At 34.6% G+C, this 26137-nt stretch overlaps 2 protein-coding genes across 7 annotated transcripts in view; one reads left to right on the top strand and one right to left on the bottom strand.

Moving 5' to 3' along the window:
• LOC123547309 (protrudin-like) overlaps positions 1-17060 on the top strand; it is a 34896-nt gene extending 17836 nt beyond the window's left edge. For all 5 annotated transcript variants that reach the window (XM_053551586.1, XM_053551583.1, XM_053551588.1 and 2 more), the window contains exons 5-13: positions 604-699; positions 1371-1483; positions 1996-2102; positions 2722-2799; positions 4109-4229; positions 4989-5038; positions 6188-6269; positions 7507-11866; positions 12325-17060. In XM_053551586.1, coding sequence (XP_053407561.1) covers positions 604-699; positions 1371-1483; positions 1996-2102; positions 2722-2799; positions 4109-4229; positions 4989-5038; positions 6188-6269; positions 7507-7598 — 739 coding nt within the window. In that variant the 3' untranslated portion in view covers positions 7599-11866; positions 12325-17060. The remainder of the gene's footprint in view (positions 1-603; positions 700-1370; positions 1484-1995; positions 2103-2721; positions 2800-4108; positions 4230-4988; positions 5039-6187; positions 6270-7506; positions 11867-12324) is intronic.
• Positions 17061-18344: 1284 nt separating this feature from the next.
• Positions 18345-26137, bottom strand: part of LOC123547311 (probable phosphoglycerate mutase) — a 41705-nt gene continuing 33912 nt past the window's right edge. For both annotated transcript variants that reach the window (XM_053551591.1, XM_053551590.1), the window contains 5 exons: positions 24410-24619; positions 23206-23289; positions 21245-21343; positions 20347-20455; positions 18345-19400 (listed from right to left, as the gene is read on the bottom strand). In XM_053551591.1, coding sequence (XP_053407566.1) covers positions 19279-19400; positions 20347-20455; positions 21245-21343; positions 23206-23289; positions 24410-24619 — 624 coding nt within the window. In that variant the 3' untranslated portion in view covers positions 18345-19278. The remainder of the gene's footprint in view (positions 19401-20346; positions 20456-21244; positions 21344-23205; positions 23290-24409; positions 24620-26137) is intronic.

Below are 26137 nucleotides of genomic sequence, written 5' to 3' on the forward strand. Positions count from 1 at the left end.
ATGGGTGAATCGGCGCTGAAATCGCACGTCAAGTCTGAGAAGCACAAGAAAAATGTACCTGATCGAGAGTCTTATTGTGTTTACTATTCCACCTTTGCCCCCAGCAGCTAGAGGCACCTAAAACTTGATCTTATATGACATGATAAGTCACTGTTGATGTAAGAAGTGTTGATCAATTGTTTGCCAGTCATTTTGTGTGTGATAAAATGTTGATCAATTGCAAATTGGAACTTTTTAGAAAAACTTAAATCATGTGATAGTCATTTTGGATATAAGAAGTGTTCACCAGTTGTATGCCAGTCATTTCGTGTGTAATAAGTGCTTGTTCAATTTTTTGCTTATCCTTGAAAACGTAATAAAAGTCCTTGAAAACTCCTTGAAAACCCCTTGAATTTTTTGTCAGTCTGGCTGTATGAACCCTGACCCACACATACAATATTTCTTATTTAAACATTGTCATTAGCTTATATGACAAGACTTCATAAAAAGTTATTTACGGATCCGTAATCGAGTTTATAGAATTTTTTTCTTAGACAAGCAACTTCTGGCAGGTTTAACCTTACAGTCCTAAAATGTTTTAATACCTTTATGGTTGTATTTCAGTTTGATGCAGATGCATGAGTTTGTGGGCAAGTGCAATGAGTATCTCCGTCATTTCTACTCCCTCCTCAAGTGGGATCATACGTTGATCTCTGTGAAGTATGTATCTTGAATTGCCTTTAGTTAACCTACCAAGTTCTGCCAAATTGATTACCAGTACTTCATTGCTCTCTGTAAGCAACACTTGGCTGCATGATTCAGACCCCGCCTGCTTAGCTCAATAGGGAGAGCGCAGATCTATTGATCGCGGGGTCACGAGTTCGATCCCCAGATGGGGTGTATGTTCTCCATGGTGATTTGATAAAGACATTGTGTCTGACATCATAAGTCCTCCACCTCTGATTCATGTGGAGAAGTTGGCAGATACTTGCGGAGAACCAGTTTGTACTGGTACAGAATCCAGGAACACCAGTTAGGTTAACTGCCTGAAGTTACATAGCTGAAATACTGTTGAAAAACAAACAAACTGCGTGAATCAGATATGTAAGCTGAATGACATTAGGCATTGTGTTGTCAAATTATGATCATGTAGAACATTCACCATTAGAACTGGTGACTTTGGAGTTTGACGTCTTCAAAACAAGCGATTATGTATAATCTTCTTATTTCTTACAACTGTTGTATTTTTAGAAAAGTCTTACATATAGTTTCCATTAGAAAATTGATGTAAACATTTGCAACCCTGTGTAGCCATGACATATTTTATGAAATTTCATACTGTATACATAGAGCTGCTGAACTCTCATGATACTTGTTGATTTGATTTTCAGATTTCATTTTGAGTTGTGTTTTTTGTTACTTTGTTTGGTTGTGTTTCCTACACGGTGGACAGCAGTCCTGTTAACCAACTGGTTCTTTCTAGGAACAGAGGATGTTTGTCTAGGTTTGTTCTCAAGTGGTTTTTATTTTTGGTAATTCTTTGCATTATTTTATTGAGCAAAATGACTTTTTAACAAGTTGGCCTCTTTGTAAGAACACACATTTACAGTATAATTGTTGGTAACAGCATCTCTTAGGAACAAGTACTTCCCAACATGTCTCTTAGCGAAATCCCCTTGCTAAAGTGACCACCTCAGTCCGGCAAACAAACAATGTTCACTTTGGTGTTAGCTCAGCAGAGATTGAAGTATTCCATAATCACAAACCAAAACAAAAATGTGTACACCCTTTCCCCATAGTATTGTTTTGTTTGGGAGTCTTGCTGCCTGATTATGTTTATTGCATTTACAACAGAAAAAGCTGTTATTCCTGAGTTGAGCAGTCAGATAAACATGTTCATGTAAATGAAAATGATCTTTCACGTGTTCATGTTAATCATTGACAAAATGGTCTTTACCAAATGTAAGGAAGTAATCATGGTCATATTCCTACAGTGACATGTTGCTTATTTTACAGGTTTTAGGGATCGTTTTTACCTGTTTATAGAGTATATCCAAGGAAAACGAAGTTTATCTTCTGTATTTGAGGAACCAGTGGGAAGGCTAAGTAACAGAATATACAAGGTACGTTCTAAAATGGACCTTTCTAAAATACATGTTTTTCAGTGAATTACTGAAATATTAGATTGAATTATATCTGATATTTTCACAGTGAAAAATATCGGATACATTTTACTGGTAAGGATATACATATTTTGAAAATCATAAAATGATTGAGGATTCTGATAAAAACAATATGGGTGCCTCTGTGACTGAGTGGTTTAAATCATTAAACTTAGAATTGCTTGCCCCACTCTGCTGTTGGTTCGAAACCTCATTTCGGCTTTAGATCCTTTTCTGTGAGAAAACCATCCAGGTCACTTGTGGAAGATCCAGGGTTCTGCCCTGATGCCTACAAGAAAAGCCGGAAAGTTATCATTTTGCCTATAATTATGTGGGTTTGACATTAAAAACCCAACAAATTTATCAAAAATATACAATAACGGCAAAGATATAAAAATTATTACTGCAGAGTCAAAAAGCATTCCCTACACCATAGTCATCACTATGAAAGCTAGCTCAATAGCAAGGAAGTATAAGTGCACCCTTATACTCTACCCTACTACAAAAACACAATGTTTATAAAGGAGTACTTACCCAATACCCTTTTGAATTGATTAACAAATTCATCACTATTTAACAGGAATCAGTAAATGGTACAGCAGCTGTAGAGACAGACAGTGAGGAAACCTCTCCTCTTACAGACTCAGATAAATTAGATGTAAGTACCAAAGTCAGTTGAAATAATACTTATTGTGTCCATGAAAAACTGTTACTTGACCAAACCAGGAATGATTAGGTGAGTCATACAGTGGTTAAGACTTTTTTTCTTGCTTACCTGGCAGAAAAAGTGTAGAATTGTCTGATCAAATGTCAGGGATAAATATATTTTTGTATTTACTTATGGAAAGAAACGTCTAAAATAGCGCAAGTTTGTAAGGATCTTACTTGTCTGCCTGTGAATGAGAGCTGTTTTCCAACTTTGGACAGCTTGTTAAGAAACAATGCTCACACTTTGTTCTGATTCCATGCTGTCCCTTGTGTATTGAAAACCCTGCCTTACACAGACATGTAAGATCCTTATAAAGTTGTCAAAGCAACAGTGGTTTGATTACTTATTATGAAGGCTGCTGTCACTGTTAACTGTTTATGATAGCTCTCTGTCCTTTAAAATGCTGTTGATGAATATAGTGTCAAGTAAAGATAGACTTTTCTTGTTTTATGCATGTATTGTTGAGATATTTTCACTATAAAGTAAAAACATCTAGAATGTTGACTTTTTGAGGTCTGCTTCTCTGAGTTAGATGTCACATGCATAACTGAACACTTGTTAAATAGCAATATTGTGTCTGTGGTTCTCAACATGATTAAGCCTGTATCTGAGTTGTTTATCATATGATATGCCTTAATGTAACTTCCTCCCACCTCAGTGGCTTTGAAACCTCACTATTCAGCTGGTTCTACCCAGGTGCCTGCTAGTGGCTGAAATAATGCCTGGACATCCACTTGGGTCTTCACTGTCAGAAGCTGGAAATCTGCCATATGACACGTACTTCTGACATTAAACCCAACAAAAGACATAAAAAAACTTTCTGTATGCAGTGTAATGTGCCAGTAACTTGTTATTGTGAATGCTTTCGGTTACTGGCAAAGGTTACATTGTTTTATTACTAATATGTTACTATGGATAGTGAAGTATATAATAATTTTCTTTAACTCAGAAGTAAATCATTCAATTTTTGTCATTGGGCATATATTGTATGAGCCGCCCCATGAGAAAACCAACATAGTGGTTTTGCGACCAGCATGGATCCAGACCAGCCTGCGCAACCGCACAGTCTGGTCAGGATCCATGCTGTTCGCTTTCAAAGTCTATTGCAATTAGAGAAACTGTTAGCGGACAGCATGGATCCTGACCAGACTGCGCCGATGCACAGGCTGGTCTGGATCCATGCTGGTCTCAAAGCCACTATGTTGGTTTTCTCATGGCGCGGCTCATATAGTATAACCAGTATTACTATATTTTTCAGACAGGTCAGGATGAGACCGGGGATGAAGAAGGTGGGGGAGATCAGGTTGTGTCAGGTGATAAACCGGGGATGGTGGCGAGACTCATGGAACTTAAACGGCGTAGGAAAATTATCTCAAATGGTATGTACGTCTTACATTTGTGAAATTTTGTAAATTACACTTAATAGCAGTTGTCCTAGTAGATTTTTAATACAGTTATGTCTAAGAGCATATGGATTTGGAAATGATATATATTTACTACATTACAACATGGGTTGTCTGAAGTTGCAATGAACTGAATGCTCTAGCTGGAATTATCGGAACAGAAAATATGAGGACAACAGCTAGGGGCCATATGTATTGCTAGAGCTGGTGCTTGAACCATTATCACTCAAGCTAGCTGTATTTTAAGGAATGATATGAATATAAACACTATTGTAATAAAGCTGTCAAACATTTGCATTGACAAGTACATATTTTGCCAAAATTCATTAGAATTGCAAGTTTATAAAATTATTATTACCTCCCTTTGTCTATCTTGGTTGCGCAACCAAGATAGACTTGAAAATAAATTAATTCGGAAGCTACACTTGCCTTTTGTTTCAGGTTGTTGAAATACATGTATTTCAATATTTATCAAATGCAAATGTAAAACTAGAAAATCAAAAGGAACAATCATTTCGAATAGGAATCTAACTCTATGTAATGGGTCATTTTCTTCCTTAAATAAATCTCTATCAGAATATATGAAAACTGAAATACGTCAGAAAATGTTGCTCGAATGTGATTGACCACCTTCAAATGGCAAATTGAGAAAGAAAAAAAACTCGAAATGTTTAAAATCACATGAGAGATGATTCCTACAATAACAATTCTCATTTAGTACATTTTTACTTTCAGAATGTTGTTTTGAATGCAAGACATCATTTTCTTCTATTTTGAAAAGAAGGGTAAGTCATTATATAACTTTGATGTTTCTTTGACTAGTTCAAGGAGATATCAGTGCTGGAATATGATACATTTAACATCTTGATTTGTATTCAACACATCTTTGCCATAGAAAATGTGCTTTTAACATTTTTATGTTGTATACAGGCCAGAGCAGAATTTTATATTTGCTCCATGCAAACATATATTATACATTTTCAACAAGTTATCACAAATTTATAGCATATGAAAAGTTCCTTTTAACCTTTAACATGCTGGCGGCAATTGTATCTGCCTTTGTGACCAGTGCAGACCAAGATCAGCCTGCACATCTGTGCAGGCTGATCATGGTCTGCACTGTTCGCTATTCAGTCAGTAATTTTTTAGTGAACACCCCTTCGAATAACAAATGGTATTGGCCAAATTGAATGAAAGACCAGTCCATTTTAGAAATTTAGCAGGCTAAGGGTTAAAAGCATGATTCCATGTGCCAAAATTTTAATATATTAAACTCTCTTATTTCAACACAAATTTCACTTGAAAATAGCCTTGTCTGACCAAATCTTACTTATTGGTTCCCTCAGAAATATGGCATATATGTTGGAAACACCTTGGCAAGCCATTATCTTTCTTTAAAGTCCGCAGAATGCATCATTTCAGATTTTTCGTTTTATTTTTAGATGGTAATTTTCGCAGCCAGTACTGAGATTTTTGAAATGGCAAATTTGTTGACATTCTTTATAAGAAAAAATTGATAACCACATCCAGTGATACTGTTATTCAGTTTTGCGAGAGACTCCTTTTCATGGGTTTTGTGACATTGAATACCAAGGAACAAATGAAATTGCCATTTATTTAATCTTCAGAAGTTGAAATCTTTAAATTCATATCCCAACTTAATACTAAAGTAGCCATTTTGATAAAAAAACACAAAGTCTCATGTCCAAGAAATGGAATAATTTCTCAGTTGAAAGAAATTGATTTCAGCTTCATTTTGTGACTATGTTGAACTTATTGTGGAAAAGAACAACAATAACAAGATTTTTATCAAAATATTACATATTAAAGTGTTGTTGATTTTCTATGTGCAATGATTTTGTAACTGATAATTTTTGCAGCTTAAAAGACAGAAGTTTGTAACATTCAGTTACACTATTTTTTGTATATTTCAGCACACGTGTTGTCACTGTGGTAACAATTTCTGTTCAAAATGTTGTAATCAAAAGGTTCCAAAGTCTCTGTTTGGTGCAACAGGTATGTCATTGTTTCTAGCTACAGATTCTGTATTCATGAATGATAACTCTTGTTTTACTAGCACTACAGTTATAAGAACTGGTGAATTACAATATGGTTCTTTCATTTTCCCTTCGAGAATTATTGGAACTTACATGAATAATTATATCAAATATTTACAGCTGTTTTGCCTACAAAGAACTGAATCATTTATTTGAATTAATAGCTTTTGTTTGACAAATCATTGCAAAGCTTTGCAATTTTAAGTGTTCTTGCTTCTGTATTATACTAGAAATATGCTCTCATTTAAAGTGGCATTATATGCATCTTACTGCGCAATCATAGTGTTTTTTTTGGTAAATGTTTTATAAAAGCAATTTTCGGGTTGCTTTGCATTTAAATGTGTTAAATTAACGATAATGCCACATAAGTATTTAAGTTGATGCTTTAGAAATAAAGAAATCGGACTAATAAAATAATAGTTTTCTTCAATCTTCTACGCAGTGATCTGCCTTACCTATAGGTAGAGATTTCTAAAGTTGAAGGGAAGCAACTCCCGTGTGCAGTTAAGACTGCCCCAGGCAAAATAAGAAAAGTCATAGTTGGAAAGTTATTTCGTACTGGTAACAGGAAGAGTTTGGTATATTAGGTTAAAAGCTATAATTTCCTCCACCCTTCTTACACACACATCTATTTCAGCTGGATCTTTACTTGAAAAATGCATATAATTCCACTTCTAAATTAATAATACTGCAGTGTAGTACAGCTTTCAAATGTCCACTTAGCTCAATAGCAAATTGATAGATCGCAGGGTCGTGTGTTCAATTCTTGGGCAAGGAATATATTCTATGGACAGTTTGATAAAAATCAATGAATCTGAAATCAGTTGTCCTACACCTCTTGTTCATGTAGAGAAGTAGACATTTACTTGCAAAGAATAGGTAAGTTCTTGTGCAGAATCTAGGAACACTCATTAGGTTAACTGCCTGCCATTACATAACTGAAATGGTGTTGAAATAGGCGCTAAACCCAAAAACAAAACACATTCATGTCAAATGAGAAATATGTTTTGAAATTTAGCATACACAGATATATGATGAATTATTCACTATTATAGATCCATTATCAGGAAAAGTTGCAGCAATAGGTGTATACATGTAAAAAAGTGAAAAATTACTTTGAAAAATTTACTAGCATGATGCAGCTTGAAATGTATCCTATGCTTATACTATATTAGGCACTACTTTATTGATTGCAGCACCATCAGCACAGACTGAGACAGTGTTGGTATGTGTAGTGTGCCATAAACTTCTTCAGGATGAACAAGCTGGTAAAGAGAAATCCTCCTAGATGTAGCCAGTTTGGCAGATGCCTTCTAGTGGCAAAAATATTCCTCCTAGATGTCATGGTAGCCAGTTTGACTGATGCCTTCTAGTGGCAAAAATATTCTCTGAGTTACCATGGTCAGCAGTGTGGCAGGTATTTTCTAGTGGTAAAAATATTCTCCTACTTGCCATGGTGACCAAGCTGATGGTAAAAAATCTTCTTATGATAGAGATGTTCTCCTAGTTACCATGGTAACCAGTGTGAAAGATATCTTCTGGTGGCAGAAATATTCCCATCCAGTGACACAAAGCATACTAAGTGTCTTGATGTTGCAGATGTATAGAAATTTATCAACGGTTTGAAGTCAGCAGGGTATGGGTTATAGAAAAATTGATTACAGATGTACATAGTAGAATGTACTGAATGTTTTGTAAACAAATTATGAATTTCGGTCTGTTATGTCAATAGAGACCATCAACATGGCAAATGTATTTGTTGTAAGATATAATTGTAAAAGATTATATACCAATTTGAGTTGTCTTTTAGGTAGATTTTGTAAGATTTTTGGCAAATATGGAACATAAAATTAAAAAACTGCTTTACAATCAAAAAGTCATTGAAAAGATGCTGCTGTATGTAAGATAAGACAGTTGTCACGGAATTTCAGATATCAGTGTTATGTTTTCTATTATTCTAAAATTTTCAGCAAAATATAGGATGTGTAATGGCTGCTAACTGGTTTATGTATAGAAATTTATCAACGGTTTGAAGTCAGCAGGGTATGGGTTATAGAAAAATTGATTACAGATGTATATAGTAGAATGTACTGAATGTTTTGTAAACAAATTATGAATTTCGGTCTGTTATGTCAATAGAGACTATCAACATGGCAAATGTATTTGTTGTAAGATATAATTGTAAAAGATTATATACCAATTTGAGTTGTCTTTTAGGTAGATTTTGTAAGATTTTTGGCAAATATGGAACATAAAATTAAAAAACTGCTTTACAATCAAAAAGTCATTGAAAAGATGCTGCTGTATGTAAGATAAGACGTTGTCACGGAATTTCAGATATCAGTGTTAAGTTTTCTATTATTCTAAAAAATTCAGCAAAATATAGGGTGTATAATGGCTGCTAACTGGTTTCAATGATGAAGACAGGATTATATATTAACATGAAACAGAAAAATTGAATATGATTTTGGTTTATCTTTTTTTCTTTTTTTTTTCATTATTTCTTATGAATATGAGCCGAAGGAAGATTTTTTACCTGTACATGATACTAAATCATGTCATTGAAGAAATAGTAATACAGTATAAATATAAAAGAAATTAATGTACCTATTAAATCAGATCTTAAGGGCAGATTAAAGTGATTTTGTGCCCAAATTTCATATTTATACAGAGCATCTGTGTTGACGAAAAACATGTTTGTGCATATAAAAAATATTGTATGTAAGATAAAAAAAAAGTACACACTTAATAAATCTATTACTAGCCTTAGTATGGTACTACCAGTAAAAAACTGGCAGATTTTTAACATTTATTTGTTATTGCATGACATTATAAATGTCTACATACACAGATAGTTTTTATTTTTAGCCAAGTTACCTACTTTTGTTGAGAATTTTCTACATTTTAAAGATAATATCTAATGATATTTTTTGTGTGTGTGTGTAGGTGTTCATGGTATATCTTTAAGTTACATAGAAACCTCTATATTCTTACCACCCGTTTAGCTCAGTAGGTAGAGCGTTGGTCTATGGATCACGGGTCGTGAGTTCGATCCTCGGGCTGGGCGTATGTTCTCCGTGACTATTTGATAAACAACATTGTGTCTGAAATCATTAGTCCTCCACCTCTGATTCATGTGGGGAAGTTGCCAGTTACTTGCGGAGAACAGGTTTGTACTGGTACAGAATCCAGGAACACTGATTAGGTTAACTGCCCGCCGTTACATGACTGAAATACTGTTGAAAAACGGCGTTAAACCCAAAACAAACAAATCTATATTCTTTGCCCAACAGCCAGGATCTCCTCTTTACTAAGTATTGAAGCTGCAAAATAATGAAACATTGTCAATGCATGAGAATGATGGAAGGGGCATTACTCCAGATATGAACATTGTTGTTTCAGTAGATATTTTAATGTGTATGATATATGTATAAAATACAGGTAAACTACTTCAATTTTACATCAAATTTCAAAAGCATGATTTAAATAATGCATTTTATTTACAAAAAGAGTTGTTTGTATACTTAAAAGCTTCCTAAAACTTGCAGAATCACTTTAGAAATTGTGTTTCAGTTATAGTTATTAACTAATGAAAGTATTTTGTAAATTTCGAAAACTTTGACATAAATCTAAGGGCGTTCAGCAAAGCAAATATCCTTCTTGTTCACTTAATTAACTTAAGTGATGTTTGTCTACAATGCAGAATGCAGTTGGGAAATGCATTTCTTGACTGTATTAATAATGAGTGTATCATTTTTTGTTGTTTTTCAAAGTAACATAGTCTCTGATTTTGTTACATAGCTACTTCTGCAATTTTAGATTTAGTTAGTTGTGTTATTTGTGGTCCATTGACTCTCAAAGAGCTGTATATGCATATATATATGTTGTTTTTTTTACCATTAAAACATAAAAAGTCCACAAAAGTAATCTTTCTGTACAGTGTACAGAGGGCAAGCGCCAATTGTCATAAATGTGTTTCTTTTTTATATGTTTAAGTTGGAACCTGTATGATTGCATTTTAAATTAAATTTACTCTGAAACTGAAACTGTGTTGTATGTTACATTTTAAGCTACTCTGAGTTTGTGATAAAGATACATGCCTGAAACTTAGTCCCCTACTGGTTGAAAACCAGTTTCGGGGACTATAGGAATGCACTTTTCTGTCCGAAATTTCGTGTCCAGTCCATAACTCTGTCATTCATGAAGGGATTTTAATATTACTTGGCGTAAATGTTCCCCATGATGAGACGATGTGTCATGCGCAAAACCCGGACCCCTGGCTCAAAGGTCAAGGTCACAATTGGAGGTCAAAGGTCAACAGGGTTTTTTTCCTGTCCGGTCCATAACTCTGCCATCCATGAAGGGATTTTAATATTACTTGGCACAAATATACCTCATAATATAACGATGTGTCATGCAAAACTTTTAGACCCCTAGCTCAAAGGTCAAGGTCACACTTAGCAGTCAGATGTTTACATGGCATGAACAGTGTCTGTTTTGTGTCCGGTCCATAACTCTGTCATTCATTAAGGGATTTTAATATTACCTGGCACAAATATTCCCCATGATGAGACGACATGTCATGCGCAAAACTCGGACCCCTAGCTCAAAGGTCAAGGTCACAATAGGAGGTCAAAGGTCAACAGTGTTTTTTTCCTGTCCGGTCCATAACTCTGTCATCCATCAAGGGATTACAATATTACATGGCATAAATGTTCTCCATGATGAGATGACATGCCATGCGCAACACCCAGAACCCTAGCTTAAAGGTCAATGTCACACTTGGAGATCAAAGATCAATAGGATTTTTTTCCTGTCCGGTCTGTTACTTTGTCATGCAAAACAGGATTTAAATATCAGTTGACACAAATATGTCTCTGGATAAGACAATGTGTCATGTGCAAAACCTGGGCCTTAGCTAAAAGGTCAAGGTCACATTTGGAAGTCAAAGGCCAAAAGGGTTTTTTTCCTGTACAGTCTGTAACTCAACAATCTTTAAAGGGATTTTAATATTACTTGGCACAAATATTCACCATCACGAGACGGATTGTCATGCGCAAGAACCAGGTCCCTAGGTCTAAGGTCAAGGTCACACTTAGAGGTCAAATGTCAAATTCAAGAATGACTGTCCGGAGCATTTCTTTATGCATGGAGGGATTTTGATGTAACTTGGCACAAATGTTCACCACTATGAGGCACCCTTGTTTTTAGAATTACTTCCCTTTGTAATTACTATAAATATAATTTATATTGTAACTTTTTTTATTACTGGCTATAGGGAACAATCGAGACCACTTTTCTGTGGTACAACATGCATGTTACATCCAATTTTTAGGTGTATTTTGACATCTCTACCTAGTAAAGAGTTTTTAGGATTAACTTCCCTTTGTTGTTACTATAAATAATAATAGAGAAAATCAGGTTCCTTCCAGTAGGGGACTTTGTATTGCATGGCAATACTTCATTCAGTTGTTCAGTTAAAACTTAAAAAGACTGTAAAATTTCGTAGTAAGCTTATTATAGTTTGGTAATTATTTTTTGATTCTGTTGCACAAGGTTGTAGGGCTGTCATCGATAGAAACGATATCGATGTATCAACGATATTTTTTTGTCGATCGATTATCGATTCCCATTTTCAAAAATCGATATTTTACAGAGAGAAAAAACTATCCAGATAAACACTCAGACCCTCAAAAACAATCAAGCTTACAAAGTTGTAAATTTAGATAAATGCAAAAGAGAAGTGAAATAAAAATAAAAATGAAAGATTTTATCAATTTTTATTTGTTTCTTTTATTTTCATAAATACAAATACAACACAACCAAACAGTAATATGAAAAGTAGGCAATAAAACTAAAAACAGCATTTACAGGAAGGTATATAGTATGCATATGAACAAATAGGTTGTTAACCTAACTTAATAATCGATATATCGATGTATCATCGATAATTGTCTTCTGATATATCGGTATCGTCGATATGCCTAAGACCCAATCAATGACAGCCCTACAAGGTTGATTAAGGAGTTTGAGTTAATTGCTAGATTTCCTCTCAATGTCTTATTTATGTTGCTTGTCAATACATGTACTGCAAAATGTCGGTCATGTACACAATAAAGATACATAGGAAATGAATGTATTTTTGTGTACTATCATGCATATAATATACCACCGAAGAGTAACACTTCAACCTATGTCTGCATTTAAAAACTACAGTCTACACGTTAGGTATAGATTTATCAGTGTATAGTAATATAATGCATGTAGACATATATGTATATGTTTTTCAAGTTCATTTTTGCGTATTATTTTCTACCATATGGCTGACGTGTATTTTAATCCAAACTATTACTAGTCATGACCTTTTTCTATAATATAATAAATGTACAATACATTAATTTTCATAGTCCATGTTTTTATATGAAGTTAAGATTTTATTATTTGCATATTTTATCTTCTGCATGCCAGAATTTTAGAAATTTTATATCTAGTTTATTTGCAGACTTTATATTGCCTTTAATAAATTTATAGTTTTGTTTTTTAAACTTTTAAATCCTGTTTTCTTCTAATTTTAACTTGCTGTTTTATGAATTATTTCATAGTTTAGTTCAAGCTAACATTGAAAAAGATATTCTTTAAAAGTGAACAGTTTACATTGGTTTAACCCTTACCATGCTGGACTGGATTGATTCTGCCTTTGCGACCAGTGTAGATCATGATTAGCCTGCACATCTGTGCAGTCTGTTCAAGATCTGCACTGTTTGCCATTAAGTCAGTATCTTTTTGGTTAAGCACCCCTTTTAACAGTTAATGGTACTGTCCTAACTGAAAGATGGACAAGTTCATTATAGAAATTTAGCAGGGCAAGGGTTAAAAAAAAAAGAGAATTATTTATTTAATAAAATATGAGGAAGAAAACAGTTTTAGTTACCTTAATGACCAAGTAAAAGAAGTTTATTTGACTGTGTGGATATAGGGAAAGATTAAGCTTAACCATTAGCCAGCTGGCAGCAAGTGATTCTGCATTTGCAACCAGTGCAGACCAAGATTAGCCTGCACAGATGCACATCTGTGCAGTCTGATCATGGTCTGCACTGTTAGCCATTCAGTCAGTATCTTTTTGGTAAGCACCCCTTTTAACAGTTAATGGTACTGTCCAAATTGAAAGATGGACAAGTTCATTATAGAAATTTAGCAAGGTATGGGTTAAAATAGCATACCAAAATTTACAGCAACATTGTTAATTACATATTTGTAATTATTATTTGAAATGTATCATAGAACAGTTGCTGGCTGCAGCTACAAGGGAGAAAATTATAACTTTCAAAGCTTCCACCAGTTTTGTCAAACATGTTTCTCTGAGCCTGATAAGTAGCTATTTATTTTGATAGCACTGCAGTAAAATGTTCTAGAGGTCAACTGTTCTACATACAGTTTTGTTATAGTCATAAGAAATCCTGGAGTACCTCAGGACCTGTATTCATCAAATTTACTCTTCAGTGCCGAGAATTTGAATTTCACAGTAGCTATTATTATAATCAGTGTAAGTAAGACTGTAAGGTAACTTTTTCAAAACTGCATCAGTCTTGCTAAGTATACGAAATTTCTGTTATAATTATTTCATTAATATCAGCAGTCCTGCTGGCAGCAAATGATTCTGCCTTTGTAAGCAGTACAGACCAAGATCAGCCTGCACGTCAGTTACAGGCATCACATGGTCTGCACTGTTTGCTGCTGTCAGTAAATTTTCAGTGAACACCCCTTTGAATAGATAGTGATACTGCCCAAATTGAATGATGGACCAGTCCATTTTAAAAATTCAGCAGGGTAAATGTTAAATTTGTGAAAATTAAGCAGCATGAAACAGTCTCAAGCTGTTGATTATGGCAAACAGTTTGGATTTCAGCTCAAGGATATCAGTTCAAAATTTTACATCTAGCATTTTGATGAATACAGGTTCAATTCTTACAGTATTCATTCTTTATCAATGTTTTTGTGTTTTGCTTTGCTTGTTTTTCACTTACTTCTGTACTGTTGCTTATTTTTGTAGCCCCGACAACAAAGTTGTAAGGGGAGGTATACTGGTTTCAGGTTGTCTGTCTGTCCGTCTGTCTGTCTGTCCGTCGACGCAATCTTGTGCGCTCCATCTCTCCTTATCCCCTTGACAGAATTTAATGAAACTTCACACAAGTGATCAGTACCAACAGTAGTTGTGCATGGGGCATGTTAGGTTCTTTTAGAAAAAAAATTTGCAGAGTTATGGGACTTTGTTTTTTTGTTACTATACTATATACATAGACACAATCTTGTGCGCACCATCTCTCCTCATCCCCTTGACACAATTTAATGAAACTTCACACAAGTGATCAGTACCAACAGTAGTTGTGCATGGGGCATGTTAGGTTCTTTTAGAAAAAAAATTTGCAGAGTTATGGGACTTTGTTTTTTTGTTACTATACTATATACATAGACACAATCTTGTGCGCACCATCTCTCCTGATCCCCTTGACACAATTTAATGAAACTTCACACAAGTGATCAGTAACAACAGTAGTTGTGCATGGGGCATGTTAGGTTCTTTCAGAAAAAAATTTGCAGAGTTATGGGACTTTGTTTTTTTGTTACTATACTATATACATAGACACAATTTTGTACGCACCATCTCTCCTCATCCCCTTGACACAATTTAATGAAACTTCACACAAGTGATCAGTATCAACAGTAGTTGTGCATGGGTCATGTTAGGTTCTTTCAGCGACAAAAAATGCAGAGTTATGGGACTTTGTTTCTTGTTAACATACTATGTACATACAGTCTGCATATGCAATCTTGTGCATGCCTAATCTACCAAACCCTTACACACAATTTAATGAAACTTCACACAAGTGATCAGTACCAACCCTAGTTGTGCATGGTGCATGTTACATTCTTTTAGATAAATATTTTGCATAGTTATGGGACTTTGTTTTTTGTTACTTTACTGTATACATACAGTCTATATACATACAGTCCACATAATTATGCAATCTTGTGTGCGTCAAATTGCAATGTACTGTGTCAGTGCATGCGGGGGGTACATTCATCACCTTTAGTGATAGCTCTTGTTATCACAGTTTTAATGTTGCTTCATAACTGTATGACTTTAAAGAAAAAAGGGTTGTTTTTTTTGTTACTAACTGTCAAATATATTGATTGTCAGTGTTGAGTATTCACAGACCTTTTCAGTGATTTTTATAAAAAAAATGTGAAAAGTTGCCTTTCTTAAAAGATTTTTATACTTTTATATTCAATTTGTTTAAAAAGTAAAAAGTAAACCATTAGGTTAAACCATAAAACCATTTTCATAAATTTACAGCAGTTGGCAGTCAATAGTTTTTTTCACTGATAAAAGCTTTAATACCTCAATTTTGACAGGTTTGTTTCATGCTATAATGAAATAATCTTAAAATTTTCAGTGGATAATGTTTTCATCATGCATTTGGGTCATTTTAGCCAATAGTAGCATTGTCCCAAAACCAATAAAACCATGATAATGTAATGTGATAACTGAAGTGTAACTTATACACAGTTAGTGATTGTGGTTGTATTTATACAGTCATATTTCTGTTCTTGCCATCTTATCGTTTATATATTCTTACATTGAACGAGCTGAACGACTTCTACTTATTTTCAAAGTTTTTTTTTGTTATAGCAGTCTACCAGCCTGCAGTGTCTGAGGTTATAAAACTGGGTTTTTGGACCAATCTCAAGTTTCAAGTACCTGCTTGATTTATGTATCAATATTGACCAATGGCAAAACTGCAATCTAGACTGGTCTCCAAGCTAAATTCTGTAATATTGGACCCTGGGCTTGTTTGACAATCAGGTGACATAAATTCTCTCCATTATGTGACAAGTGGACAGACTACATGAATCATTTGTCCTCTATATGTCCGAGTCAATTACTGAACTTTTCATTATATATTGAGAACGAGTTACAGTGAAGTGATTGTTATTTTAAGTGGACTAATTTTCACAGATCTCAAGGTTGAGAAAATCCAGGCAATTTCATGCTTATGGACACATAAATTTCACACTAAGTCTTAAAACTTTTTCAGTTTCAAAATCCACAAAATTTAATGCATGTTCCCATGAAAAAGCAATTGTACCAACAAAATCGAGTGATTTCACTGTAGTCTTGGAACAGAATACTGGAAACTTTGTTACGTTAACTAGTTGAGCTAACATCATTGAATGATAACAAATTGACCTGTAATTTCAACAAGCAATGTCTACGCAGTACTCTATTCTTGTATGCTGTTTATGCCGACAGTGAAATACTGCTTACTTGCATATTGATGGCTCAAGTACCCAGGCTCGCTTAAAGAATTACTGTGCTCCCCAGATATTTTCCTTATCTTTCCTAGTTTTAGATTGCTTGAAACTTTAGCAAACTTGAGCATTATGCTTATTCCCTTGTGACCTGTGAACAGTTCTACTGTATGTGATATACTAGTAGCTAATAACAGCTATAATAGCAGGGAAAACTGAATTTATAGAGAAAAATGTGAAAGGACATTACTGTTGAAAAGTAATATAGACAGTACTTCTACTTCACTAGGGCTGTTTAATGTTCTAGTCACTACCTTGGGAGACGAACTCCCATTTCTCATACTAGAAGAGATGTTTATGTCTTAACAAATGTTTAAGGGTGTAGTTATTTACTTTTTTGTAGAAGATAATGTGCAATAAAATATGTATAAATTGTAAATGTCTTTGTCTTCATTTAGATCTTCCTATGATTGGTATCAATTTATATGTTAAATGTTTTGTTTGGATTTCCAAGAATAATACTCTTTGTATGAATACCGATGGTTTTCAGGCTTCCAGCATTCTGTCAGGAGCGCATGTCCTCATCAGATTAACTGTTTCCACTCAATTGTGGTGAACTGTCTGCATGTTCTGTGTCATACTATAAGAATCTTTTACTCATTGAAGGTGCCGATAGAAACATCTGGCTCGAGGGTAACTGTTTAGGTGGTAACGAGGCTCTGCCGAGTTATTGCAAAGCCAGATATCATCTGCATATTCAATTACGGTAAAATCATTTTGGGCATGAAATTTCGTGGTTTTGGTCAAAACGGCAATTTCGTGGGGATATGAATTCGTGGATTTCAACTTTCAAACATCAAATGAATGGGAATTTTACTTGTTCATTGGTATTAAATTTCATGGATCGACTCAACCACGAAAATTAATCCTCTACGAATATTAATGATTTCACAGTAGTGACAGATTCTTGTTTTTGCTATATTCTTCAGTTAATAGAAGAAATAAAGTAAAAAGAATGTTTTTCTTTTTTGGCACTATTTTATCATAGTAGCATATGAATTTACGCATTCATTCTTAAATTACAGCATGTGAGTCGTCTTGCATCCAAGGGTGTAAGACGCATTTTTCTAGCACCAGCAAAAACATGGGAAAACCCTGTCCAGCATGCAAGAACTAGTATGTATTTGTTTCATGGTCATCTTATCATGCTGTAACTAGGGGACAAACACGAGTGTGGCCAGTTTTAAGGCAATTAATTGATTAGTGGTTAAAATGTTTCCAAGTTTGTTATAACCTAGACATTCGTACAGATGGCTGTGGACTGTGAGCATAGTTTCAGCAGATCACTGTTGACCAGAATCGAGCCATCCAGTATATTGTGATTTTACAGATTACGATGATGGAGGAAGACCCAAGGAACACCTCTCGACATTATTGCAAGCACAGACAGGGAACCCGAGTAAAGCCAAATATCTTATGTAAGCTTCCTCATGTGAAAGAATTCTACACCTCGAGTGAGCTTTTGAACCTAAAGCAGTCACAGGCAAGCCTTTCATAGATAGTGACCTTAACCACTAGGCCACTGAGGTCACCTAACCTACAAGTATATTTTTATTTCACCAAGAAAGAAAATAGACTGCTCAAAAATAAATAGTGTTTTCTAAGATTGGAAAATTACAGTAGCACATGGACAGCAATATAAAGATAAAACACAATAAAAATCTATAATGATATTATTTTAATACCTTTCTAACATTAAGAATAACAACAAACAAAAATGTTTGTGAATATAGCACTTACAAGCAAGAGAAAAAATACCTAAAATAAATAACAGTTACGCCTTGAAATGATCTTTGAAATAAAGTGAAACCTGTGCAAACAGCACCACAGTCTCTGTATGCAGGCCATTTACAACATTAAGTTGAAACTGAAACACTGCCTTCTTTATGTCAAACATTTATTTGATAAAACACATTTCGCAGTTTTCTGCTAGAAGGAAACATTACATGTGCAATCTTATCTAGAACCTGTTTGCATTCTTGAGATTTCTCAATACTATTATGCTGTATGTTAAAATTTTTAAAAATCATCACAATTCACAACTTGACCATTTCAATAATGTTATGGAAAATATTCTTATTATCATTCTAACCTATGCTATACTGAGAATGTGCAGAGACTTTTCATGTGGTCAAGTATGTACACATAAAACTGTGTAAACACTTTGTCAATAGAATTTAGAAAATATATGTGAACTACCATATTTTGGAACTGTTATGCACAATTAGGCTACAGATGCCATTTTATTCCTCTAGGCAGACAGACGACACAGGCATATGGCACAAGAAATCCAGATCAACCTTTTTAAGCAGAAATTCTAAAAAAAGTTTTGAATTTTTTAAAACTAAAATTACTTGAGAATAAAAGAAAATATTGCAATATTAAAGCCAAAATCAATTTGTGTAAGAGAAATAAAATCTAGAAAGAAAAGCTTGTCCAAATCTTCATCTATTTTTCTAAATGTGTAAATTACAACACAGGTAAAGTAAATTCTTTGCTGGCATTCACTGTGTACATATAACATCTGAACAGTTACTTTAAATGAATGCTCAAACGTCGAGGTTCATACTCCATAGATTGTTGAAATGGATTTTTGTTTACTTGGCTTTTCCCTGGTTGGCAACTTTGTCCATTGCTGCCTTCACTGCGGCCTCATCAGCTAAATAGTAGTGTTTTACTGGCTTAAGATTTTCATCTAATTCATATACAAGGGGTATACCTGTAAAATACAAATGCAAAGTATTGATTTCTCACGTAACGAGAACTTTCCGAGGGAAAGCCTGTTCTAATATATGAAAGTTATTTCACCTGAATCAATTCTATTGCATCAGCATATGATATGATCTGGATAATGTTTGTTTTTTTCAAAATACCGATACTACATTAACACCTGTACATTTCCGACAAAAAATAAATAAATCATGACATTAATCTAGAACATATTTTATGACAAGTTACTCAGAGAGGTCAAAATAACATACAAACGAAAAAGTGTTTTTGTCCTGTTAGACTTAACTTGTAAAAAACTTCAAAGGAATGAAATTTCAAAAAACAACTTGTGCTGGAGCTGACGGAAAAGTTTATGAAAAGCATTTATTCTGAAGAAATGCCTAAAAATATAGAAGTGATTGGTCAACTGAATATAAACACTAAAATCATAAACACAACATTCTACTGTGAAATTATTAATTTTGCAGAGGACTAATTTTCTTGGAATATACGGGTGTGTCAAACTTGAATTTTTTTTTAGCTCTTGCGAATGTTTATAAACTACATGTACTTAGTACTGGAAAATTTTGAGGATAATTTCGTGAATAGAAATCTTCCACAGTTGTAAATCAAGACGCTGTCTATAATATATGTATGGTCAAATAAAATGTATAGGTCTGTTTTGAGATGTGCCAATTATTTCAGAGTTCCGCCATCTTCTAGTGAATCTGGGCACAAACTTCTGAATAATTTATGGTGTCAACATTTTTGTCATCATTATTATCTTTAGAATGTTGCCATCTTCATATAAGTACACAAGGAATGACATTAGTATGCAGGATGATTTTCCTTTCAGGTTTCATTCTATGTTATCAGGATTATATCAAATCAAGCCAAGACTTACGGTTTATCAAGCTTGCAGAACTACTTTAAAACTGGGTTGTCAATGACTTTACCTGAAGGTACATTAAGTTCAGTGATTTCAGCATCAGATAAATTGTCTAGATATTTTATCAGGCCTCTCAAAGTGTTGCAATGGGCAGAAATCAGCACCTTCTGTCCGGACTGAAATATAATAGAATTAAAATTTTTTACATGAAGATCGATGCTAGACTACAAAACAAGAGGTTGAAGCCTCAGTGACTCCATGACTTTAAACCAAGGTCATGTAAGGTAATTTTACAGCTTAAACCTTGCATGTAAAAGAACCAGGGTCTAAGACTACTGAACTCCCATTATTTGATTTTTTTTTCTTAGCACATTTCGGAAATTGACCAATGCAATGGCAAATCAGCATTCTGCAACAGGTCCCTATTTATTTATTTATTTTGTTGGGTTTAACGTCGCACCGACACAATTATAGGTCATATGGCGACTTTCCAGCTTTGATGGTGGAGGAAGACCCCAGATGCCCCTCCGTGCATTATTTCATCATGAGCGGGCACCTGGGTAGAGCCACCGACCTTCTGTAAGCCAGCTAGATAGCTTCCTCACATGAAGAATTCAACGCCCCGAACGAGGCTTGAACCAACATCGATGAGGGGCAAGTGATTTGAAGTCAGCGACCTTAACCACTCGGCCACGGATGCCCCCGCAAAAGGTCCCTAAACTCACTTTATAAAACTTAAGGCCCAGAGGGAACCTCTTCAATGACGTAATCACAGTAGCTCACAATATCCACCAAAACACATACTTATGTTCACCTGAAGTTCTCACCAACAATGGATAAGTTGATTATACTATACAAAGCCACTATGTTGGTTTTCTCATGATGCGGCTCATATATCAAAACAATATTTCTCAATTAGTGACATCCCTACTTTGATACTCAGGGAGACTTTTGGCATAACTAACCTTGATAGTTGGAACAATGACATCATGCCAGTATGGAAGCACTCTAGCTACAGTATCTTTTAAACATTCACAAAGTGGTACTACAGCTGTATCATACATCTGAAATAATACAACAAATAAATCAGCCAGTTTTAACACTCCTCGCACCCACCCACCCATCTCCACACACTCGCCCCACTCTGTTTGACCAATTAATGAAATACTGGTAATAAACACACCTTTTATTGCACCATTTTAAAGGCAATCTACTTTAACGTAGCTAAATACTTAAGTGAAATCCTTAAAATCTGTGGTGGACTAATTTTTGTGGATTTTAAGGTTGTGTCCAACAACAAAATAAATTAAATCCCAATAATAAATAAAATTTCCGTTCATTTTAGATTTAAAAGTTAAAATCTGTGGATTAGTAACACTAAAACAAGAGTGCCAGAATGTCACAATATACGCCTGTCACAGCAAATTTCTTTACTCTAGCTGCTGTATTGCAAATGAATTTTAATTTTGTGGTTGTTTAGTAATCATTGTAAGTCATTTGTTTTCCTAAGTCCACAAAAAAATTCCTTACCAGGTAGAGAGACCTTAAAATACACCTAAAATTTGAAAGTAACATCTATGTTGTACCACAGAAAAGTGGTCTTGGTTTTTCCCTATGGTCAATTATAAAAAAGTTACAATATAAGTTATTTATAGTAACAACTAAGGGAAGTTAATCTTAAAAAAAAAAAAAAAAAAAAAAAATATCAAAAAAAATTGTAAGTCCACACAAAAATCTTTACCAGGTAGAGATTGGTCAAAATACACCTCAAAATTGTATGTAGCATGCATGTTGTATTACAGAAAAGTGGTCTCGATTTTTCCCTATGACTAGTTATGAAGAAGTTACAATATAAGCTATTTATAGTAACAACAAAGGGAAGTAATTCTAAAGAAAGGAACTGTGCATGACACTTCCTCTCATGATGGTGTATAATTGTGCAAAGTTACATCGAAATCCCTCCATGCATGAAGAAGAAATGCTTCGGACAAAGTCATTCTTGTATCTGACCTTTGGCCTCTAAGTGTGACCTTGACCTTAGACCTAGGGACTTGGTTCTTGCGCATGACACGTCGTCTCGTGGTGGTGAACATTTGTCCCAAGTTATATCGAAATCCCTCTATGCATGAAGAAGAAATGCTCCGGACAAGGTTTTCATTCTTGTATCCTTTGACCTCTAAGTGTGACCTTGACCTTAGACCTAGGGACCTGGTTCTTTCGCATGACACTCCGCCTCATGATGGTGAACATTTGTGACAAGTTATACCAAAATCCCTCTATGCATGAAGAAAGAATGCTCCGGACAAGGTTTTCATTCTTGTATCCTTTGACCTCCAAGTGTGACCTTGACCTTAGACCTAGGGACCTGGTTCTTGCGCATGACACTCCGCCTCATGGTGGTGAACATTTGTGACAAGTTATATCAAAATCCCTCTATGCATGAAGAAGAAATGCTCCGGACAAAGTTTTCATTCTTGTATCCTTTGACCTCTAAGTGTGACCTTGACCTTAGACCTAGGGACCTGGTTCTTGCGCATGACACTCCGTCTCATTCTGGTGAACAACTGTGCCAAGTTTCATCAAAATCCCTCCAGGCATGTAGAAGATATGCTCCGGACAAGGTCTGTGGACGCCACCCGCCCGCCCGCCTGCCCATCCGCCCGCCAGGGGCGTTCCCATAATACGTCCCGTTTTTCAAACGGGCGTATAAAAATAGGCATTTTTGCCCAAACCAGGAAATTAAATGATTTCTTAGCTTTTGGTAGATTACTAACTGGTACTTTCCATTAAGATAATGCAAACACATAACTCTCATATACATATAAAAGCATGAATTATAATTTGTTAACATTTATCAGCAGTGAATAAACTTTATTTCAGTTGTGAGCAAAGTACTGTGTGTAAACGGTGGTAATAAAAAACTTACGCCATATTTTGCCTCATTTGTAGCAGATCGTTTATCGCTAGCCTCCAGTGCTGGTGGACGGGTGTCATAAGACCGTCTCCAAACCTGTTGAGAAAATAGACAAAACAGATACCATAATACCAACAAGCCGATTACATTAAATGAAGCACAACTCAAACTTAACATGATGGTTTAAACAAAGTAATTGTACACATTGTTCAGAATAAATAGGAGGCTATTGCGCACTGTCCTCCTGAAAAATGTTTTGAAAGTTCCACTGGACTAGGGTAGATATTTAGTTTAGGCACATAAATTTTCCAAAGCTAATTGAATGTACAAATGTCTTTGTGTTTGGTATAATACTATTTGTTACATTATGAATACACAAACTATCCCAGACATACCTCTTGAATAACAAACTTCTTTTTCAAAAACTTAAAATATTTTTTACTATTAAGGTCTATGTTTAGGGAAAGTCTCTCAACCTGCTCAAATGTGTTCCCAATCTATACTCATGATCCAGTTAACATTCAAAGAGAATGTGTAGCTTCTCTGGTTCCAATGAGTTAGAAATACTAAATTAAATGTCACTGCTGATTTGTGAGACATGAGTACAGAGATTTGTTACAATACCAGTTGTAGTACAGGCAGTCATAAAGAGTTTGTGGACTTGTTGTGAAATATACACACAAGTTTGTACTGCTAAGCACTTTGTCATAATTAGTCTGGTGTATTGTTGTAGTGATTTGTTCTGATAAATTATCTCTAGGCATTTTGCCATAGTGGTGGTGATTTATTCGTATACATTCTCTCTAAGAACACAGAAGTTCTAACATTCATGGACAAGGTTTAAAACCTATACATAACAAAATTTCAACTTGAACAGATGTAACAAACCTGTTTACATAAACTTTAATCATGTTAATGCACATATTCAGGCTGCATCATGCTATTACTTAAACATTTATAACATTAAATAGACACATAACCTACTCGTTACCAATTGTAAATGTATACGTGTAATAAATAGGTGTTTCTGTCAAAATTTTAAATAATGCGGAAATATAAGATCTGCCTTGGAATGAGTGTCTTTTAATGTTTACATTATGCTGTAAACTATACAAACAACCTCAGAATAGATTATATCAAATAATGAAACATATACAAAGCCCCTCACTAAACACATTTAACAGGAGTAGCAATGTATATTCATACTGACTGATACCTCGACTTGGGCTTCACCGTGTTTTGCAGCGGTCTCGGATTTATTCAGACCCTGGAGTCCACCATAGTGATGTTCATTCAACCTCCAATGTCTTATAACTGGAATCCAGTGCATATCTAGTTCATCTTGCATAAAATATAAGGTTTTGACTGCACGTTTCAATACACTTGTGTATGCTATATCAAAGGTGTAATTCTTCTCCTTCAGCATCTGAAAAGTAAAAAAATAAATAAATTTTAATAGACCTCGAGTTCTGCTGAAAATGTGATGCCTGTAAACCTACTTTCTAAAGCCTGAAATTTCCTTTTTCAACAGACATAATTATATAGAAATCCTGGCAGTCAAATGACTGAAACAGGACCAGTCCTAAGTTAACACCTTTCATATATCATTTATCATATTTCAAAATGTCAAATAGTTGACCTAAAAGGGGGCATAAATCCTAACATATTGTTAACAGTTGACAGTTATGGCCCTGGTGTCATCTGTTGTGGGTGATGATGATGATCATGAACATCTATTTCAAAATTGAAGCAAATCCATCAAGAAGTAAGTTTAAACAGAGACAAAGACTTTGAATCAAATTTTAACACAAGAGCTGTCACAGGAGACAGCGTGCTCGACTATTTCAATGCTGGATAGTGAAACTGGGCACATCTGAGGAAACTAGAGCTGTCACTGGAGTGTTTAATGACTCCAATTGTGGATGAATATATTGCACAATAGCCTGAGTCAATGTCAAAAATATCAACTTAAGTAATAAGAGAGGTAAAGATAAAATGTATCAAAACACTATATAAGTATATCCTAAGCAAAAAGGGGCATAATTCATTAAATATTGGTGCCAGAGTTGTGCAGCTTGTGTCATATAGTGTGGGTGATGATGTTGAACAACTATTTTAAGTTTGAATCAAATCCATTCAGTAATAACAGAGACAGAGTGAAAGTGCATCAAAACTTTAACCTAAAATTCAAAGTAAAAAAGGGAAATAATTAATAAAAAATTGGTGCCAGAGTTATGCACCTTGCGTCATATGGTGTGGGTGATGATGTTGAACAACTATTTTAAGTTTGAATCAAATCCATTCAGTATAAACAGAGACAGAGTGAAAGTGCATCAAAACTTTAACCTAAAATACTAAGTAAAAAGGGGAAATAATTCATGAAAAATTGGTCCCAGAGTTATGCACCTTGCATCATATGATAAGGGTAATGATGTTGAACAATTGTTTAAGTTTGAATCAGATCCATTCAGTAATAAAAGAGACAGAGTGAAAGTGCATAAAACTTTAACCTGAAATTCTAAGTAAAAAGGGGAATAATTCATGAAAAATTGTGCCAGAGTTACGCATCTTGTGTCATATGATGTGGGTGATGATGCTGAACAACTATTTAAAGTTTGAATCAAATCCATGCAGTAATAATAGAGGTAGAGTGAAAGTGCACCAAAACTTTAACCTGAAATTCTAAGTAAAAAGGGGGAATAATTCATGAAAAAATGGTGCCAGAGTTATGCATCTTGTGTCATATGATGTGGGTGATGATGCTGAACAACTATTTTAAGTCTGAATCAAATCCATTCAGTAATAACAGAGGTAGAGTGAAAGTGCACCAAAACTTTAACCTGAAATTCTAAGTAAAAAGGGGGAATAATTCATGAAAAAATGGTGCCAGAGTTATGCACCTTATGTCATATGATGTGGGTGATGATGTTGAACAACTATTTTA

This window comes from Mercenaria mercenaria, chromosome 9 (genome assembly GCF_021730395.1).
Source record: "Mercenaria mercenaria strain notata chromosome 9, MADL_Memer_1, whole genome shotgun sequence".
Lineage (NCBI taxonomy): Eukaryota > Metazoa > Mollusca > Bivalvia > Venerida > Veneridae > Mercenaria > Mercenaria mercenaria.